The sequence below is a fragment of the Montipora capricornis genome, chromosome 3, assembly GCF_036669925.1.
Source record: "Montipora capricornis isolate CH-2021 chromosome 3, ASM3666992v2, whole genome shotgun sequence".
Taxonomy (NCBI): Eukaryota; Metazoa; Cnidaria; class Anthozoa; order Scleractinia; family Acroporidae; genus Montipora; species Montipora capricornis.
In genome coordinates, this window is record NC_090885.1 from 54094960 (window position 1) to 54116737 (window position 21778).

A 21778-nucleotide genomic window follows, 5' to 3' on the forward strand; every position below is an offset into this window, starting at 1 on the left:
AAAAAAAATTAAAACTATTAGAGGGAGATATATTTTGTGTTAACCAGTCCTTGTTTGAATGGTTTACATTAAACATAACACGGATTAATTTCTTGATGTTGCAAAGTGTTGTTTTGTGAGATTGTAGTTGATAGAGAAGACTGAATCTCTCAATATACGATTTTTAAATCAAATACTCTGAAACACTTGCTAGTTTCGCGTTGGAAAAATGCCACGCAACCCTCGTATTGAATGTGAACCCGTCGCAGAAGCAGTTCGAGGTTCAGCTGGCACCTTTGCAAGTGGAAGAAATCCTGTCTCTTACCAATTGACTCGTCGCTTGCTTTTACTTATTACAATCACCACCCATGTTTTACCGGTACCGGTTTGTCTGACTTTCATCGGTAAATGAGGAATAAATAATTTATAGTAATTTGCATTTAAATATAAGGTGCGCTATACATACACTCACGCTGAGAAAGAAATACATATCTATAAATGATAAAATAGGTTTAACACCAGTCTTAAGCGATTTTGACAAAAACGTGCTGGTTGAATCTATGAAAAAAAAAAACACGCAGTTGTTGAACTCTGGGACTGAGCTAAATGCGTTATTCTGAGTGCTCATTGCATAATTCGTCCTCTCTGGCAAATTTCATTATTTTATTTCATCATTTAAACTCACTCAATGACGATATTTTCACTTAATTGTTGTCACGTTTTATATGAATTGCACCATTGTCTAATCAAAAATGTAATCCTAACAACTTATTCAGTTTTACAAGGGAATCAAGTTACCCTTACAGCCCACTTCTTGTCGTAATTTTATACTAGATCACTGAAAAGTAATGTCAACCAAATTTCGACAATTTTACTAAAACCACCGTAGGACGTCCGCTTAATGAACCGTAGTCTGATACTCAATGTAGATGGGCTCTCTATCTTTCTGGAGAATTCTTCATTTTTCTGGCCAAAATTTAAATCGCTGAAAACCATTTCCTTGTGACCTAGTGAAGAGATCTTAGTTTAAAGTTGTAGTAGAAACAATACCAAATTACTACTTTTTTTTTTGGTTTCATTCTAGGAAGATCCACCAATAGTACATTTTTTGGCCATGACCTCAAATTTATGTGTGACAATCAGGAACTTTTTCAAGTTTTCCAAATGCATCTTCATCCCCGAAAATAACAAACATTCCCCTAAATTCCCATTTACATTCGTGATCCTGGTAATCCATAGGGTCCGATTTAATTAGTTCTCCTATAAAGAGGAAACATAAACTGACTCAGGTATTCCTAAACTACTGACAAATGAAAAGTGCTGTTAAATCTCTTTGACAGACAGTAGCATGCTTCTAAGCTGAATCGTATTTTACCTTGAAATTAATACAAGAAGCAATTTTTATTCAATATCCTTCTTATGGGCAGCAAAGCACCAGAGGCAAATTAATCATCCAGTGTTAACGACTGTGCCATTAGCTGCAGAACGGGATATCATGAGCATGTAACTTGCAAATCAGTAAAAGCCTGCAGCTCAGAAAGTTCTAAGAACGCTATAGTTATCCATTTCTGGCTGAGAAAAGTGGCTTTCTGCGCTTTGCGAAATTCAGAGACCTTTTCAGTATACGTTCGCTCATCTCAAATCGAGAATGTTGACGAAGACTTTTTACTTACTCACATGTCTGTTATTTTTGTCCATGATTGAGAGTGCCAGGGGTAAGTTTTGTTATAGTTTTAAGAATCTGATTGACTTTCAGACTGATTAGTTCACATAGATCGTTTATAACAAAATTGCTTGTTCACCCATCTTCTTTACGGCTATCCATGGCCAGTCCAACCTCCGTTAAAGAGAGTTTGTACGTATGCTCAGGATTGAAAGCGTTAGCAGAAATTTGCTCACAAAAAAAATCCGCAAAATCCGCAAGGATTTCGTCTTCGACGACTAAATGCCATTTAATTTTAATCTTATTAAGCCAAGTATCGTGAAATAATGAGCTGGCGTTTGGCATTCCCACTTGTGTCTGCTGCAGCAATAATGTCAAATGGAACTTCTCAATCTTCAATGTCCTCATCAAAGTCTTGTTCTCGATGCATAAGGGTGAAATTATGCAACACTGCAGTTGCCACCATAACGAGGGAATTCGCCAAGGCGGAGCGCGGTCCCAAGTGCAGACACGGAAAACGTCTCTTTAGCAATCCAAAACATCTCTCAATAGCAAATCTAGTTACACCTATGTGCAGTATTGTAGCGCACTTCTCCTGCATTCTTTGGCTTGAGGATTAGTGTAATTAAATATGCTCTACATGCGTATCTACTGTCACCCACAAGAATGCAATCAATAGCTCCACTTCTTAATTTGTCTGCGATCTTGCTGTTCTCAAAAATGCGTAAGTCGAGAGTCGATCCTGGCCAGCGGGCTGCGATGTTAGTAATAAAGGCATCGCTATCAAAAACGGCTTGGACGTTGACGGAGTAAAACTGCTTCCTTTAACAAATGCCATAGCATTTTCTTTGTTTGGACATATGATCCTGATGTGGGTACAATCGATGGTCCCGATCACACCTGGAAAGTGCGCAACAGCATAACAATTTCTCTTAGAATCAGCCAGGTTCTCTGGGAATTGTCCTTTTTGTTTCGCAATAGCCCTTGAAACCTTGTGAATTACTGTACATGCAGCAAGTATAGAAACACCAAATAAATCGCCAGTAACCTTCTGGAAAGTTCCTGTCGCATATAATCTCAAAGCAATTAGCACTTGCTTTGGTGTAAGTGGCAGACCTCTCCTTGCTTGATGTTAAAGATCTTTATCCAAAATTTTAAAAAGGTCAACGACCAAGTCCTTTCTAAGGCGAAAGCGCACTGATTCGAAAGTCTCGTCGTCGCATTCCTCTAATGGGTTAAATCTATCCCTAAGGTGCCGAATTTGTCGAACATGTATATTACTCCAATTGGTGTAGTTTCTCAACCTTTCACCGCCATAATTGCCAATGAAACTTACAGATTTTACTCTGTCTAACGGTACACGATTATACTCGTCAATGGGAAAGCCCTCGGCAGTGAAAGGGTTAACTGTCTGTAGCACAGTGGTCCTTCTATTTCAAAATGGTTGACCATGAAAATATCGTTAAACAGCGTTTAAACCTTTCTTTTGAGCAGGTCTAACTTACTATTGTTCCTTAGTCGGCGTTTAGACACTGTCTAAACACTGTTTTTGATAAACAACGTTTCAATAATCGGTAGTCATGGTTTAAACATGGGTTAGAGAATGAATTTCATAAACGTTGTCTAAAGTTCGTTTAAATAATCGTCCCTTTATCTCTGTTCGGGAAAATTTGGTTTTATCAAACGTATTGATAAAGGTCAAATTACCTCCGTGAACGATTTGGGAAGTTGACGAGTCGAGCGTTAGCCCTTCGTCTGAGCTAATAGAGGAATTGAAATATGGTAGCATGAATTTATGAATTAATTAATGAAATGAGAGGCGTTCATTGATCTCATGAGGAAAGAGTGTAACTAGTTGAAAAATGATTTTTTTCTTCCAGATTCTTGCGGCTTTTCTATGTTCCCGTGGTGTAAGGATAGGCTGCAAATTGGCATGTTGTGGTAAGAGTGATTAGGAAGATTAAAATGGCGCACAACTGGTTTTGATGATTCTGTGTCGCTTTTTTTCTACATCTCGTAGGTGTTCGCAAAAGCGGTCCGCCAATCTTCTCCCTGTTTCGCCTATGATGGTCTTCTTACATAGTGTGCAGGTTATGCAATAGATGACATTTGCATGCATGTTAAGTGGTCAGTGATTTTCACGGATCGATTCGGTCCTTAGATCTTTAGTTAGCCATGTTAGAAATAAAAGGACAAATTTTGCATGGTGTGCGTGGACATTTGAAAGTTCCCGGTTGGTTTTCAGACTTAAATGTGCTCCTAACTAGAAAGGTACCTATGTTTTTGTCGCGTTTGAATGAAATATGTGGTGATAGAGGAAATATATGTAGTTTTGGGATCAATGCGAACAAATTTGAAGTTTTTGAGAATGACATTTTGACTGCATGGTTTTGTGGATAGTAGGTGAGAGAGAAAGTTAGTTTCTTCGTTCAGTAACATTTGTAGGGCGGTTTCTCGATCGATTTCTTGGGCACGATGTTTGCCTGTGGTGACAGCGGAGTCAAGGTAGCCACGTTTTTTGAGAAACTGTCTCATTACCTTGCACTTGCTTTTAAAGTCGGACTCGTCACTACAGAGGCGCGTTAGTCTAAGTGCGCTTTCCATTTGAAAGAACTGACCAGCCAGACCGGCCATTTGGAAGGAATAGCTCTACAACGCCTTCACTATAACACACGTCGAGAATGATATATGCTCCTCTGGAACAGTGCGAGGGATTATCGTGCAAGTGTTCCGTCAAATCGTTGCATTTTCTTTGCAAACTGACGGGTCTGGCCGGCCATTTCTGACAAAAGGAAAGCGCCCTAAGAAGTTGAGAAAATGGAATGGCATTTTTACGAGTTGTGGATGAGAGGACGAATGCAGCAAGTAATTACGGCAATCTGTTGGTTTATAGTGTGCGCTTGTAGATAAACCGTTGTCGTTGACTGAAAGTTTAATGTCGAGGACATACAATGGAAAGCTGACAGCGACATTCGATAATTTGCTTGTTTAGTTCGTTGCGTTTAGAGTGCATGGCTCTGATCGTACCTCTCATAGACCCTTTGCACAAATGGCAATGTACATCCTAAGCCTCACATTCATTTGAAAACTCCTATGTCTAGAAACATAAATACGAGGCTAAGGATGTGCAAAGTATTGTTATTCAAATTTAGGCGTCATATATGCAAAGGGTCTATGATGAAGCGTAAAGAGTGTTTTGGGCGCGCTTAATTTCGTGAAGGTATTTTTGGTTGAAATTGGAAACATTAGAGAAAGTAGACGAGTGGAAATTCGAACGGAAACCTTTGGGAATTACTTTGTGCCGGAGATACCGGCTGATGAAATTGATGTGGCTACAGAACCTACTTTTAGCGAAAATGTGGATAGCTAAGCGGAATGCTAAATGACTAGAAATGAAAGGGAAAGGATAGAGGTAACTTACGACTTCCTGGCGTAGCTCCTTGGCGAGTGTCTTGAGGTTAGGCATCGTGGGTTTCGGCGTCTTAATTACGAAGAATGAAGGAGGTCGCAGCGATTGAAAAGAAAACAAATTTTGCGAACACCTACGAGATGTAGAAAAAAAACGACACAGATGCATCAAAACCAGTTGCCCGCCATTTTAATCTTCCTAATAACTCCCACCACAACATGACAATTTGCGGCCTATCCTTACACCAAGAGAACACAGTTGTAAAGCCGCAAGAATCTGGAACAAAAATTTATCTTTCAGCTAGGTGCACTCTATCCTAACGGAATCAATGAACGGCTCTAATTTCATTAATTTATTCACAAATTCATTTTACCATATTTCCACCAATGGCGAAGCTCCTCCACACTCGCATAAAAACCAACAACACCCACAATTCCTCTATTCGCTTTGACAAACGGCTAACGCTCGAAACGTCAGCTTTCCAAATCGTTCACGGAGGTACTGATAATAATAAAAATAAAAATAATAATAATAATAATAATAATAATAATAATAATAATAATAATAATAATAATAATAATAATAATAATAATAATAATAATAATAATAATCAGGACCCCATCTGGAGCAAGTAAGGTTATTTTTAGATTGAATTTCCCGCTAATTAGACTCCCACAGGAGCCCGATGACCAATTACAAGAAATTAAGCTGACGTCATAGGGTCACCGAACCGGAACTGCCTTTGTTTTTTGACCTAATTCGCGGGAAGGGCTAGTCTAAAAATAAACCTACTTGTGAAAATGCCATTTCACAGACGCTGTATGGAAGTAATATAATAACAATAATAATAATGATAATGATAATGATAATGATAATGATAATGATAATAATAATAATAATAATAATAATAATAATAGGTTGTTGCCATTTCACAGACGCTGTATGGAAGTTGGACGCTCCAGATGGGCTCCTGTAATAATAATAATAATAATAATAATAATAATAATAATAATAATAATAATAATAATAATAATGATGATGATGATGATGATGATGATGATGATGATGATGATGATGATGATGATAATAATAATAATAATAATAGGTTGTCTCTCGAACCCGAGAATAACATTAACAAAGCACAAAAGTTGATGGTTTGAAGCCATCAGTTGTAGTTGAAATTAACAAGTGGAAATGAACAAGTGCCATCGGTGGACACGCTTGTGGCTCTGAAGTCCAAAGTCCGAGGCACACACACGGCAACAGATCGGGCATGGTGTGCCACCAGTTGTGATTGGGGTCTTCGCTGCTCTTTTACGGCGATTCCTAGCTGCTGCAATATACAGGCAGCGGTCGAAGTTTCTAGCAACTCTCTGGACAGTCGCTCGCCATCCAGATCTATTGGCTGTAGCAGTCTCCAGTTCCTTCGGTTGAATTCCTGCCCATTTGAGGTTGGACTTGAGGTTGTCCTTGTATCTCTTCTTGGGTCAGCCTTGGTTGCGTCTGCCCTGAGATAGCTCTCAGGCTTTGAGGACCACAGTCTCGATACTGGTAGTACTTGCCCTCTCTAGAACGTCTTGGTTCGAGACGCGATCTTGCCAGCGTATCCGCATAATGGAGCGCAGTGAGCGTGTGTGGAGCTGCTCGAGCTTTCTTAGATGCCTGCCATAAAGAGTCCAGGTTTCACAGCCGTACAGCAGTGATGGAAGAATTATTGCGTTGTAGACCTTGAGTTTGGTAGACAGAGAGATGCTTTGGTCCTGTAAGACCTTGATATGAAGTCTGCCAAAATCCTGGCTAGCTTTCTGAATCCTGGTTGTAATTTCCCTGTCCAGAGTCCCATCATTGGAGATGATACTCCCTAGGTATTTGAATGACTCGACATTCTTTAGCTGAGTGCCATCGATGGTGATACAAGGCTTTTGAGGACGGGTCGCTGGTGCAGGCTGGAGAAGGACCTCTGTCTTGCTGAGACTGCTCGTTAAGCCAAAATGTTTCGCAGCTTCAGAGAATACGTCAACAATTACTTGCACATGGTGTACATTGTGGACCATAAGAGCACAGTCATCGGCAAACAGCGCTTCAATTAGTAACCTCTCCAGCGTTTTCGTCTTTGCTGTCAGAGAATAGGACTGGTCAAATAGTGACCCATCGAGACGGTAACGGATGTAGATGCCCAGATCCAGTTTATCTCTGGTGGCATGAAGTATCACTTGTGTGAAGTAGAGGTGGAATAACACTGGAGCGAGCACGCATCCTTGCTTCACTCCATTTGAGATATCAAATCTTTCAGAGGATTTGCCGGCCGACAACACATCTAAGGTCATGTCATCATAAAGCAGTCTGATGAGGTTGGTGAATTTCGCTGGGCAGCCAAGTTTCGCAAGGATGACCCACAGCGCTTCTCCATTGACCGTGTCAAATGCTTTGGTCAGGTCGATGAAGATTGCGTAGAAGCAAATGTTCTGCTCAGTGCATTTTTCTTGAATCTGTCTGACTGTAAAGATCATGTCAGTTGTGCTGCGGTTACGGCGAAATCCAAACTGCGATAATACGAGCTAGGATTTTCCCGGCAGTAGAGGGTAGTGATATGCCTCTATGGTTCCAACAGTCTGCTCTTGAACCCTTTGTTCTTAAATAATGCGACAATGGTTGCGTCACGAAAGTCAGCTGGCATTTCTTCCATTTCCCAGATGCTAATGGGTATTCCATGGAATGTCTGTAGAGCCTCGTTGCTAAGGGCTTTGAATATTTCTGCAGATATTCCATCCCTTCCAGGTGCCTTGCCACTGCTCATCTGTTTGATGGCTTTCCTGACATCATCTAGCCAAGGAGGGTCGTCAGTGTCTTCAATGAGTGCTCTTTGGGGGATATGGTCAAGTACGATAGGGTCAAATGAGGATGGGCGGTTCAGAAGCTGACTGAAGTGTTCGTTCCATCTTTCTCTGATAGCAGCCTTGCCCTTGATGAATATGGTTCCGTCTGTGGAGAGCAGTGGACTAGAGCCAGATTTTGAAGGACCAAGCAACGTTTTAAGAGAGTTGAAGAACTGCTTAGAGTTGTTGGAATCAGCGAAGCCTTAGATTCCTTCAGCTTTCTTCTCCCACCATTTGTCATGCATCTTCCGTAGTTCCCTTTGCACCAAGGTTTGGTATGATCTGAACGTGCCCTTCTTTGGAGTAGAGCCCGGGTTATTTTGCCACTCCATGTATGCCTTGTTCTATTTGGCGAAAAGTTCATCTATGTCACCATCGTTCTCGTCAAACAAATCCTGATGGTTACAGGATTTTGGGCCAAGTACTGCCTTTGCTGCTCCTGTTACTGCCTCTCTGAACTGGTTCCATTTCTGGGTTGGCACGTCAGAACTTAGTTCAGCAGCAACAAGTTTTTCATCCAGTTTGAACTGGAAACTTTCAAGATATTGACGCTGCTGAAGTTTGGCGACGTTGAATAATCTTCTGGACAGTTTCGGGTGCTTTCGATGGAGAGGGGGAATAATGAGATTTAGTGTAGAGCGGATGAGCCTATGGTCTGTCCAGCATTCAGCTCCTCGCATACCTCTGGTAATGAGGACACCCCGTACATCACGCTGACGGACGATCACATAATCGATAAGGTGCCATTGTTTGGATCTGGGGTGCATCCAAGAGGTCTTGTATTGGTCTGCCATTCTGAATACCGTGTTGGTGATGCCCAAGTCGTATCAGTGCACTTGTTTAGCAGCAGGAGACCGTTGGCGTTCAGATTACCTGTGCCGTGTCTGCCGATCACTCCTTCCCAGCGACTGAGATCACGGCCAACTTGGCAGGGACAGATTCAAGTACAGAAATGAGGTTGGCATAGAATTGCTCGATTGTCTCCTCTGGGCTGGTAAGCGTTGGTGCGTATGCAGCGATGATTGTTACGTACCGGTTGTGGCCGTGGGGTAAGCGGAGCTTGATTAGTCGCTTGTTGATGCTAATAGGCAGAGTGAGAAGCTGTTTCGCAAGACTGGAAATAATAGCTAGGCCAACTCCGTGGATCCTGTCCTCGTCCATGGCCTTTCCTTTCCAGAAGGAGGTGTAGCCACTAACTGGTTCGGTAAGAGACCCCTTCTCTGCAAACCGAGTCTCGCTTAAGGCTGCAATGTCCTTGTTGTATCGTGATAGTTCTTTGGCAACCAGAGCTGTTCTCCTTTGAGGTCTTCCGCTGTTGCCTCTCCATAAGAGTGCGAACATTCCATGTTCCAATAGTGAGTTTTCTCTTTCTCATTTGGATTCGACCGCATGCGTGGATGATCTGCCAGCCGCGGCTAGCTGGCCAGATTGATGTAAGGCAGGAAATCTTTAGGCCACCTTTTCTAGGCCCCTCCCTTACTAGGGTGAGCAGTGCTGTCCTTAATAGGGCTGCTCAGTTGCCAAGGATGCTGTCGGACTCCCCTATTGCCCCGAATATAGGGACGAACGACCAAAGTCCGAGGCCACCTACGTGCAGGATCAAGGCTACAACTGCCAGTGGTCACCTACACCTGTTGCTTCGCCTGTCCCCCATCGCCACATGGCTTAAGGTGACTTGATGAGAGATGAGATAAAACTTGGATGAATCATGTATAGGTGAGTGGATGAAATGTGCAATGTAACCTTTGCGTGAATGATATTATAGTGGAAAAGCCGTTGCACAGGGACGATCCCACTCTCTCGGCCTTGAAAGTCAGGATCCAGTCCCACGAATACATCGTTACATCTGGGGACTTCCTCGGCTGCAGTGGATGACCAAGCCTTTCTTTGTGCTCCGGCGTGCCCTTCGCACTCCACAGTGCGTTGCTGAACCATCTTTATTGCCGTTGGACTAATACTTTTGGTCTTTTCCGCCAAATTCGCTGGTACAGACTTTCCTTTAATTCGGGTGAGCAACTCTCTAGGTACACAGCCTACCAAGGCTACTGAGCTCTACCTGCCCAAACGGTATCCCTGGTCAAGGGGGCTGAGGGTGTCCTGGCACTTCTCAAGGTGTCCACACAGGCTAGTGGAGAGAAGGAGGCGCCCTACTACTCCTCTCTAGACCGGCTCCAAGCTAGGTATAGCCATCACCGTGGTAATTCGACCTTTATCAAAACGTTTGATAAAACTAAATTTTCCTCTTTCACTCTCCTACCGTCGCAGCACCACAGTTTCTTTAGAAACTAGAAATTCCTTTATCTCTATTATTAGCGTATTTCTTGTCGTTTAAATTTCGTTACTTGTCAATCAAATTCGTTAGTTCCCAATTAGTTTCAGTGGTATATTTGAATTTAAATTTATTTGTAACTGAATAATTATCCCTTCTAATGATGTATGTTGTAACATACGAAACGTTAAGCTTTTATAAAAAAACTATGCAGTTCAAGCAAATGTTAATTTGTAACCGCTGATTGTGTTTTGTGCTTATAGTGAGTTTGTTATGAGTCCCATCTGGTATTGAGCTCATCGTCTACAGCCGCTGGAAATATTTATATTGTTCTTCGTCTAGAAAGACAAGATAGTTGTATTAAGGTTAAACTTTATTTCCCCTTGTGCTTAATCGACAGGTTCATCGCATCTCCGTATTCAAGGGCCCGCAGGGCTACCGGCAGTAAATGATGGATTGCAAGAGAAGCGAGAAAACGAGGGGCCGAAAGGATCGATAGGTTGGGATTCGTTCATTTCGTTAGGAGATGTAATGGGTTCAATTTCTTGACACTGATGTCTTAAAAACTCAAGCAAACATTTCGGTTCGTTTGTTAGATTTTGCTTACAAAAATGTTTCCTTGATCATATCACTTGACTGTCGACGAAGTAGCATCTCTCTTAGTTCAGTGTCAAAGCCAAAAAACAAACGTCTAAATGCGGCCCAGTTAAATTAACGTTTGTTTTGTCCATAATTCGATACTGATGGTAATTGTACTATACACTGGAGTAAAGTGATTAGAGAAAACAATCGATAAGGAAAAGAAGAGAAAAATACTCGAAAGTCAAACGAAACGAGAATAAAACATACGTTTTAGGATTTCGATGTACACTCGGGCTGGATCCACTCGTACCCTGGTCCCAGAGATTTTTTTTTTTTAGCCGCGAGAGAACTTCAAAGCGGTGAGGACGAGTCGCGAAGCGTCGAGAAGACCTCTGGTTACCTTGGACTTGAATCTCAAATTCCATGCACACGCCAGCTGTCAAACGCGTCAAATTCATTATTACAAAAAGGACCAATGGCAACTTAGCAATCACGCGTCCCCTCGTTATTACCAATCAAACGAACCAATCATATTGATTTGCGTGTTTGTAAAAATATCAACCAATCGGAGCCTGAGGGTCAGATCCTGACACTAGCGTCTGCGTGAAAGTGAAAGTCCAAGATATAACCAGAGGTTTTTCTCCTCTCACCGCTTCGCGTCTTGTCTTCACCTCCTCGCGGCTCTGGCGTGGCTCAAGAAAAACCTCTGGAACCAGGGTAGATCCACGCGCTGAACGAATCTAGTCTGGAAAACTTCCTTGATTTACAACTGATTTAGAAATTAAAAACAAAATAAATGAAACTTTATGCAAATTTATGCATAGAAGATTTATTGAATGAATTATAAATCAAATACAAGTGCGGCAACATTCAGCTCTTGAAAAAAGGAAAAAAGAAGTCGGACAACGAAACAAGACATTTTGCGCTTGGGGTTCTCTTTCAATAATGGCAGTAGCGATTACAATAGATTTTCTACATACAACGTATATTATACATAACCCTGATAAAGAGAAATCAGTTCACCTCCCCTTTTTATGATGAGAACTCTTTTATGTTGGATGTGGTTTATTGATTATAATTGACTGTTTTTCTTGTTAATTTTCCAATCTCGATTGCACTCGTCAAGTGCATTTCGTAATTAAAGTCAGTAAAATAAAGTGATTTTTGTTATGATCCCCACCTGGCATTGAGCTTGTCGACTACAATCCTGGACAAAAGTGTTGGGAAGGTACCATCACTTTAGAGATAACCGCCCTCCCCCTTATCAATGTTGGATTTTCCAGGAAGAAAATGGTGACTTTTCTTGCATGAAGAACTCCAACATTGAATATGGGGGAGGGGGGCCCACAAGAGCATGGCATTTCCCAAATAGTACACCCAATAGTTCGAACAATCGAATTAGGTACGACGTGAAGTGATGAACGCAACCTTCCCAACAACTTTTGACCAGGATTGTAGGTAATTCACGTACCCCTTAATATAATGTATTCAACATTATAATGAATGCAATATTAAGAAGGTTGATAAGGGATACCAAAAAGTATTTACCGCTTATCCTCTACCGCCGCTGTGAATGTCCATATTATTCTTCGTCGAAAAACACTGGAATTCTTACAGCGATAGTTGTAACGGTGAATCTTAATTTATTTCTCTTTTTGTGCTTGATCGACAGGGTCATCCCATCTCCAAGTTCGTAGGCAACTACCACTTCCGCCGGTACCGCAGACAGGGAAGCGAGAAAGCGAGGGACCGAAAGGATCGTTTGGTTAGGAAATTCTTTCATTTCGTTGAAATCAGTTTGTTAGATTTTGCTAAAAAAGACAAATGTTTCCTTGATCATATCATTTCTATGGCCCGGCGTACGGCTATACTTGACTGCAAACGTAATAGCAATTACTCACCTGGTTCAGTGTGAAAGCCAAATAATCAAATATCCGACGTTTGTTCTGTTCAAGATACTGATGCTAAATGTAAAATAGACTGGAGTAAAATTAAAGAAAAGAATCGATAAGGAAAAAACAGAAAAATTAAGCTTAAGTCCAACGAAACGAAACTAACAAACATTCATTTGTATTAGCCTCCGATTTACACCCGGATAAACTGAGATTTACACACAAAAAAAAATTGAATTGAAACAAATGCGAACTTGTGCAACAAAAACTTTATTGAATGAATTACTAAGTCAAAAACGAGTGAGGCAACCTGCAACTGAAAAGGAAAAGGAAGGCAAACAAGGTGAAATACGTGTTCGGGAGAGTAAAACTGTTCTAAAAATTTCGATTCTATGTTGCCAAACAGCCATAGAATTCTTTACTAAAACATCACCTAAGAGATTCGCAACCAGGGAAAGAATTCCCTGGTTGGAAAGGGTGTTTTTGCAATTTTTGGCACTCTAAAAGGTCAGCTAGTAGTTTTGGATAAGCAAATGGTTCGCTTGGGAGTTCTTAGAAGGTAACTTTCAGCGAACAATTTCTGAAATGAAGATTTCAACGCGTTCCAAACTAATTTGTGGCATTACATTTTAGAGAAATTTGGTATAAAACAATCACAACGCACTGAAGAATTTTGCCAATACAGGTAAAGTTGAGTTTTCCATCGGGGAGAAATAAGGTCTCCGTCAAGTTCACACGAGTCACAATTTAAAAAAACACAATACCATTTTTTTCTTCCAATGAGCAAGCCTAAATACGTAAGAACACAGTTTAATATTCACAAAAAGACCTTCCGAATTTCGAATACCCTTCATACTCATCAATGCAACTGAAACGGTCATTACCAACCTACATTGAATGGTCTTCCGAATTTCGGACCCCATAAAAACTCTTATCCGACAAAAAGCTATGATTACTACCTAACTTAAAATGCCTTTTCGGACTCCTCAGCACGTATCCTACTAAAAAACTATGATAAACTACTTAAAAGTAAAAAACGATAATTACTAGTTTACTTGAAATGCCCTGCGAATTTCGGACCCTCGAGTCTTATCCGACAAAAAAACAATGATTACTACTTAACTTGGAATGCCCTCCGAATTTCGGACCCCTCGACTCTTATCCGAGAAAGAAAACGATGGTTATACTATTGAACTTGAAAGGTTTTCCGAATTTTGGACCCTTAAACTCTTATCCAAGAAAAGAAGATTACCGGTACCACTTGAAATGCTTTCCGAATTTCGGACGCCGAAACTCCTAATCGAGAAAAAACGATGATTATCACTTAATTTGAAATTCCTTCCGAAGTTTGGACCCCTCAAGTCTTATCCTACAAGAAAACGATATTTACTAACTTGGAATGCGTTTAGAGACCGCTTTACGTTTTCCAAATAGTTTCCACTTTTACCTTTAGCGCTCTTCGCTGAAAAAAAAAAAGTCAACTAGACGCTCCATAAAGCGTACATTGGGTTGCCTGTGGTATGTGTTACACAAAAAAGGAAGGCACTGAATTGGTGATATTGAACTGCAGTGTTCCAGTTAATTTTTTCAGTGGGGGGTCATTAACACAATTTGAGGGGTCACCCACATTTCGCGCCAGCAGAGGCCCTTTGGCTCACACGTTCACATGTTTAATTATTTTGTAATGTCCTGTGCCATTTTGAGGTCTTTTAGTTTTTTAAGCTTTGGTAATAAATTCCGTTTAAAGAAAACAAAACACGGTCTTTAGTAAAATTCACTCGTTTTTTCTTTAAATGAATAGTCTGCAAAAAACTAAATGCAAATTGCTCTGACGGACGTTTTCCAGCATGTCTTGCTGCACTAAGCAAACGTTTATTGCACACACTAAGAAAGGACTGAAGGTGTGGTTTCCGCTTCATAATTCCTCTTCTTGTTAGTCTAATCTGATGCCATCAGAAAAAGCCAAGCCAAAAGACAGATGACGGAAAAAAATAACATACTTTTTATATATAACTCTGAATCGAATTCTCATCGAAAGATTAATAACAATCGATCTTAAAAACACGAAACGTTCTGCAATTTCTGACTTTTATGAATAAACGGAAAGGTCATGATGAAATTGATCACGTGCTAGGCAACCATCAGGTGATCACCTTGTGTCAACTGAATGAACTACGGGAAACGCAGGCAGCCCAAGCTCGGTGTACGATTTATAGACTTTGTATGGGAAAAGATACTTTGAGCTTATAAATGCTAAAGTAAGCTGTAAATGTAGAAATAAACTTCACTTATCTCATTTCCCCTCATAACAATTAAAGACATCGCAAAAATTCGTAAGCCACAAACCCGTCTAAAACGGACACAGTTTGCCCTCCGATTGCACAGAAAAGACGAGGACAGCTGCACCTAGAGGTAAGTGAAGTTTATTTCTGCATTTACAGCTTACTTTAGCATTTATAAGCTGAAAGTATATTTTCCCATACAAAATCTATAAATCGTACACCGAGCTTGGGCTGCCTATGTGGGAAAGAATGTTAATCGTTCGTCGTTTTCAGAGTCAAAGAACGTACTTTTTAGCCAAGAAACGTCCGTCTTTGGTTTTTTAATTTTGTTGTAATATATAACTGAATATTTACATTTCATCTGTCGGGTCAGGACGCCTTCTCTGTCCGGTTCCTGAGAAACGTATCTATTTTGACTTCAGGGTGAACCATTAACACAATCGCGAGGTTGAGCGGCCATTTAATTGAAAATCTAAACATCTATTAGATACAAAACAGACTTGCGAACTATCGCAAATCACAATGCTGACAAGCACAAAAGACGAAGACATGGTTAAATAATTATAAGTTTGTTACTATCTGAATGTTTTTGTGTTAGAGTAAAGGGATACATTGTCACGCAAATGATGAAATTTCATGACACTCACAAATTCGCAAAAAGCATGACTTTCATGTAAACAATCTTCGCACTAGCAAGTCGTAGCAATAAATTGGATTAACCAGGTAGTTAAAGAATTATTGTTGGCTTCCCAAATAAACTTTATTTTACAGTACGATGACAAAATCATTTGTCAGAGACAAAAAATTCCTGTCTCGTCGCGTATCACATTTCAACGCACGTATGCAAATTTGTTAACTCATTTTCACCGCGTCCCGATTTCCGCCAAAATTTTCTTTCAAATATTAACAAAAATATTATTTCTCGTCAAACGTTACATCTTTTTTGTTCAAATAACCGCTAAAAATAAAGATTTTTTTAACAATCTATCTGTAGATATTTTTTCATAATGTAGTGTTCTCTGTCAAAATTTGCACAACAATCAAAACAAAAATAGCAACGCACACAACAAATTTAGTCGCTTTTACCTCTTTGTCGAATTCTCATGCTTAACACAGGAATTTTTAGCTATTTTGAAAACTCTTTCTTAATTCGTTAGCAATCATCCTTTCAAATTTCAGAGAAATCAACCGGTCCGCGAATATCTTTGAGTTTTTTTCAATGCGATGTCAAAAGGCCAAGTGGATGTTATGCATAATCGGGCGATCAAGTTGCGCCTGTGAACCGTTATAAATAAAATTTCACAAAATGTTCCCGAATCGTTAAGTATCACCACAGAAGACAAGAACATCATTCTAAAAGCTTATTCTACGCAAAAAGTAGGTTCTGGAGGTAATTTTGAAAGAGGAAATCAAGCTTACAGCAGACGACAACTACAAACTCACGAGGCGCACATGGTATATGTAATTAAGTTAACACACCAGAAAGACGTTAACCTCATTTTGACGCGAAAATGCTTATAAAATGTGATGAATTAATAAAGGCCACCTTTTCCAGCGAAAAATGTTTTGAAACAAACAACATATTTGCTATTAGAGGCAAAAACCCCTTCCTATTTCATTAAGTGCGTGAAGAGAAGAAACTCAATAGCGTCAAATTACCATACGCAATATAACAACAAAATAAATTTCAGGATCAAACCGTTTCCATGAAGAACCTTTTCCTTGAATAATGAAGCACAAAATAGACAACAAGCTTTCTTTCAAATAATTCTTGGCTGTCACATTTCCAATTATTTTTTTACCTGAAGACTGTGCAGAGTTGAGTACAAATAAAATTATACAAAAGCCAGACAACAGAGATCACAGATCCACTGAAGATGTTCGATTACGGTTCTCTGTCTTTGTTGAACGCATAAGTTACCAGTGAATTTTCCATTTGGTTTCAGTGTTCTACATAACAGCACACTTGGTAAAATATTAGAAATACAGCTCACTTTGATTTCGGCTCGACGGGCGATAGATTGTTGTCGAAGTCCATTACTCCTATTTATTTTTCACCGCCTGTCTTGTTTATCCAATTGACTCTCCATTATTGAGCTACATAAGGGTGTATGTTGTTTAAAGATCCACTAAAACGGCATTCGCGTTACAAGACTTTCGACGCCATTGCAGGTTAAGTTAAATATTCTGCTGTGTCCACCAGAGAAATCTACGCATTTCCACTACCCTCTCGATCCTAAAAAAATACGCGCAGAAGGCTCTATGCACAAAGACACCACTTAGCAGGGGAGTGACAGGCAAGACTTTTACCGACACGGAAAACAAAGAAAACGACGAAATATTACCCATTTTTCGACTGGGATTGCCATACTGACAACCCAGTAATGACCGCGAAGATTCTTGTCGACTATACCTACGAACTCTAAGGTACAACTTAAACAAACGTGTTTCATTGCTGTTGTTTACATAATTTATGGACGTTCGCGCCAAAATCTTTCTACGGTGAGGGTCACCGAAATGTTTTGGAGAAAATGGCAGGGGAAAAATGCCTTAATTTCGATAAATCGGTCATAATAACGAGATGTAGCCTCATCTGCTCACCCATCGAAAATCTAAAAATAAACTTTTCGATTGAAGGTTTCCGTGCATAGGTTTTTAGGAGTGAGATTTTTAGATAATTGCATGCCGCTAAGGATGTCCTAGACAGTAGAGTTCATCATCGGCGAGCGTTTTCGTGAGCTTTACCCGTTGCAACCACTTCCGGAATTCGATGGCGCGAGAAAAGAAAATTTTAAAAAATATAACTTCTTACGGTGAGAATTTTTTCATTTTAACATATTTTGCAGATAGTAAGTAAAGTAATTGATTCATGATTTAAAAAAAAATAGGGGTCATCAATGATCTAAACGAGTAAAATCGATGTGATGTTGCAAAGCTCTTGGAAAATTTCGTTTGTCACGTTTTTGCGTGACCAGTCGGGGAAGGACTGGAACCCAAGACAGGATCGATCGTTGAAGGGATGAAGGGTTTTTATTTAAAGAAATACTTTCTCGAGCATAGCAACGAAGTTTCAAGTAAGCGTCATCTTCATTTGGTTAGTGAAGTTAGTATAATCTCTCTCCATTGCAGTCATGCTCATCTTCTGGAGTGTGGCTTTTGTGAAATGTAATCGCGGTCGTTCCTCGCAGGTGCGCACTATTCAAGCGGACGAGGACAAAAATGAAATTCTTCGCTGTTTTGACAAAAGTAAAGGAAAAGAACTTCAAAACCATGCATTCATTTTGAACTTGAGTTCGTAGGGTAATAAAAACATTAAAAAAAATAATAACAGCCCCACTAAATTTACGCAATGGTTCGGCCTCGAGTTTTCCAAACTTTCAGCCACTACTCGATCAACTACCTTTTCCAGGGTTTTTCCACCCTCCCGCTCACTTCTCTATAACGTTTCATGATGGCCTGGAATTTTTTCCACGGCGTTTTTGTCGCCGTGTTATTTTCACTAATGGTTGAATAATATTTATGAAAGTCAAGTCGACTGGTGTACGACTGATAAAACTACGCGAATATCAGTCTTGCAGTAGTCCACTTGACTTTCATATCTTTTAATCAATTTTGGCTGATCACGATCTTCTCTGATCCAACAGAGTGCTAGACTTATCGTCCACGGTTTTTGCAAAGGTTCACTAATGCTCGAAGTAACGCGTGAAATATTACAGTCGTGTTACCTGCGCAGTAACGTTGCGCACAAACAATTAGCGCGAACGTCCTTAACTTGCGATAAGACGCTTTAAGATATATATTTCCACTGAAAAGCCACTTAAAAGCAACAACGCTTGTTCGCAAGTTAAACAGATTGAGGGGTGAAATTCCTTGGTTTTTTTTTTTTTATCACAATCAAATATTGACATAAAAATGCTAATAATATGCATGAAAAAATTACTCGATTTTCTGATTGGTGAAGAGGAATGCAGTTTAGGTGTAAGACAGTGCAAAAAGTGTGATACCTGTGCAAATTATACATCTAACTTCTGGATTTGGTCAGAACCAATCAAATCTTTTTGTAGGATATGTGTGACACTTGGAAAAACAAGTAGAGTGATTGAAAAACTGTCAGTAGTTTTTTTTAAAAAATCACAGACGTTTCGGGTGTAGAACCCTTCTTCTGTATAAAAACTGGTTTTCTTTTTCTTCTTAAACTTTCAGTGATCAATTTCTGATCTGAAGATTTGAGTTCATTCCCTAAAATTTTCAGACACTTCAAGGTTTTCTGGGTGATAAAAAAAAAACTCTCTTTAGGCCCGTTTCAAACGTCGAACTTTACATGTGCCGAATCTAATGCAAATGAGTAAAATCTATTGTTTTCGCTCATTTGCATTAGATTCGGCACATTTAAAGTTCGACATTTGAAACGGGCCTAAGACAGTCTATATATTACAAGGAGCCTACATTTGCTTCTCAAAGACTTTGGTTTAATTTCCTCGTTGGGTGCCCTTGTATTATGTCTTCCCAATTGAGATCATATGAAGATATATACTCGAGAGATTTGGTCCTTTCTTTTGTTTATTAGAAAGAATGCATGCATGCATTCTTTTAAAATTAATGAACAAGACAAAGGATCAAATCAAAATGTACAAAGGAATACAGTCAACTCTCTCTAAGACGGACACCATCGGGACCGGCCTCAGCTGTCCGTCTTAGAGAGGTGTCCGGCTTACAGAGAGTCGACGTAACATGATCCCAGGAATTTTGAGATAATAATGCTGAACCTGTGCAGAGTGAATACGCGTCTGTTTAAAGTTTGTTTTAAGTTATTTACTTGAACGAAACCTACTTGTTTTAGATTACAATACAATTCGGTTGTCACCTCCCAAGTTATTTTTTGAATGGGACAATGACTGATTTAATTTTAACTTGTACTGTATGCATTCCGAAGACAAGATAAGAGCTGTCAATTAAACGCCTGGTGTTAAAAAGAGTCACGTACAAGAATTTTTCTTCCCTAAATCGTAATTTGCGATAACATTCAGCTCTTCGCAAGTGTCCGTTGACGATTTCAAAGCGTCCGTTGTCCGTCTTATGGAGGTGTCCGTCTTAACGGCCGGGACCAGCACCAGGTGTCCGTCTTATAGAGGTGTCCGTCTTACAAAGGTGTCCGTTATGAGAGAGTTGACTGTAAGATCTATTCGGACAACTAAACAAGACAATTATCAATTGGGGCTCACTTCAACAATGGCAGCAACACAACATTACTAAGAGGGCTTTCAAAATTTTCTGGCTAAAACGTAAAGTGTACGTACCCTCGATGAAGGAAAATATATTTTATCACCTTCTGGCACAGTTTTTCTTCCCGGTGTTTGCAACAGCAACATATTCTATTGTTTTCTTTTCTTTATCAGTTCACCTCCCCTTTTCCTAACTATTTTATCTTGAATATGGTTTATGAATTAAAATTTTTCTTGTTTTCCGATGTCGAAATTTACCGATTGCACTCTTCAAATGTATTTCTTTAGGCAGGTGCATTTCACTGACCCGTAGTCCAAGGACTGCATGGATGGCCGGACCAGGTCCATGCATGGACTACTAAAACTGATTAAACATGGACTAACTAAAATGGATCGAGTTCTAAATGCCATCCAATGCCTACCTATTTCGTCGTTGGTAAAGGGCGTTCAAAACATCATTGGTCAAATGATCACGTGTTGTGTTGTGGGGTACTGACCCAGAGTAGTTAAGAAAGGCAGCTGTTGGAGCCTTTCCTCCCATCGCTCCTTTTCCGAAATCTTTATGGGAACATATTAAAGAAGAGCGTTTACAAATACAAACACACGATTTCCCACAATAACCTCGTTTCACGAAATACATATCTCTCGGCTAACCGAGTTCTCGAGGTCCGTACTGTGAGTTATGGTCGACCAAGCTTCTTCCATTCATTTATACCATAGATCATTGGGGAAAAATCTGTAAGTTACAGTACGGATCGAGAAAACGAGGTTAGTAAGACAACGGCCGTATTGGCCGTATCGTAGAATAGGGCCCGCTAAATTACCCAATCATAGCGTTCGTACTTTCAAACAGATATAATAATGATTTTCATAGTTTGAAATTGAGCACTTCCGGTTTACGATTTGCATGCACTTCAAGTGGCTTATTCCTGGACTTACTACAAACAAAAATCCGACGTGAACTCTGGACGCCTAAATTGTGTGATTTGATTCAACCTTTTTTCTTTGTTTCCTGTCTTTCGGTTCTGCTAGCGCTTAGCAAAATAAAGTGAGCAATCTTTTTTTTCTAAAAAATATACCTAACCATATCTCATTGTTTTTGATCAGTAGGAGCTAAAGACTGGATTGCATTGCCACCAGGTATCAAATTGCAGGTCGTCGACAAGCGTCACAGTACTCAGCAGGACCAGTAGGAGTGATCACAGGAAGCCCGAATCAAAGCATAATTATGAAGCATGTCATAGTAGTTCACTGTAACCCACCAGTATGAAAACCGAACGATTAAAATTAGTGTTAAAAAGAAATAAAAATTAATAAACTGCATTACAAACAACCATTCAGCCTGTTTATGTGGGACCATTTGTAATGGCATTACATCTCATCACATTTCATCCCCTTTCGTTCGAGTTGCAACTGATATGACAACCCCATGCCCATGCTGTGAAAGTTATTTTGGTTTCTTGCATGGTCGCGCATCCAATGATAAACAATCAGGTGTCTTCTTTAGAATAGCCTTGCATCATTACCGAGGGCTGTCCAATACACCTGAATAGATACGAGTCGCAAAGTCGCTTTGCAGTTGCTATTCGATTCGTCGATTAGCA

The 21778-nt window shown here is 39.9% G+C and overlaps 1 protein-coding gene across 2 annotated transcripts; it reads left to right on the plus strand.

Annotated features, from left to right (window-relative positions):
- The first annotated feature begins 1480 nt into the window (after positions 1-1480).
- LOC138041476 (uncharacterized) lies at positions 1481-21507 on the plus strand. 2 transcript variants are annotated; one of them, XM_068887226.1, is made up of 4 exons: positions 1481-1694; positions 10597-10695; positions 12451-12543; positions 21282-21507. In XM_068887226.1, exons 1-4 carry the CDS (start codon positions 1628-1630, stop codon positions 21365-21367), a joined length of 345 nt encoding a protein of 114 aa, XP_068743327.1. In that variant the 5' UTR covers positions 1481-1627; the 3' UTR covers positions 21368-21507. The 2 variants fall into 2 exon arrangements, with proteins under 2 accessions (XP_068743327.1, XP_068743328.1); XM_068887227.1 differs by having other exon boundaries at positions 21285-21507.
- The last annotated feature ends 271 nt before the right edge of the window (positions 21508-21778 follow it).

Excerpts from the sequence above, each read along its gene's own strand:
- LOC138041476 (XM_068887226.1), top strand. The coding sequence starts at position 1,628 with ATGTTGACGAAGACTTTTTACTTACTCACATGTCTGTTATTTTTGTCC. Across the intron at positions 1,695-10,596 it reads CATGATTGAGAGTGCCAGGG|GTTCATCGCATCTCCGTATT; the intron begins GTAAGTTTTGTT and ends CTTAATCGACAG. Across the intron at positions 12,544-21,281 it reads GGGACCGAAAGGATCGTTTG|TAGGAGCTAAAGACTGGATT; the intron begins GTTAGGAAATTC and ends GTTTTTGATCAG.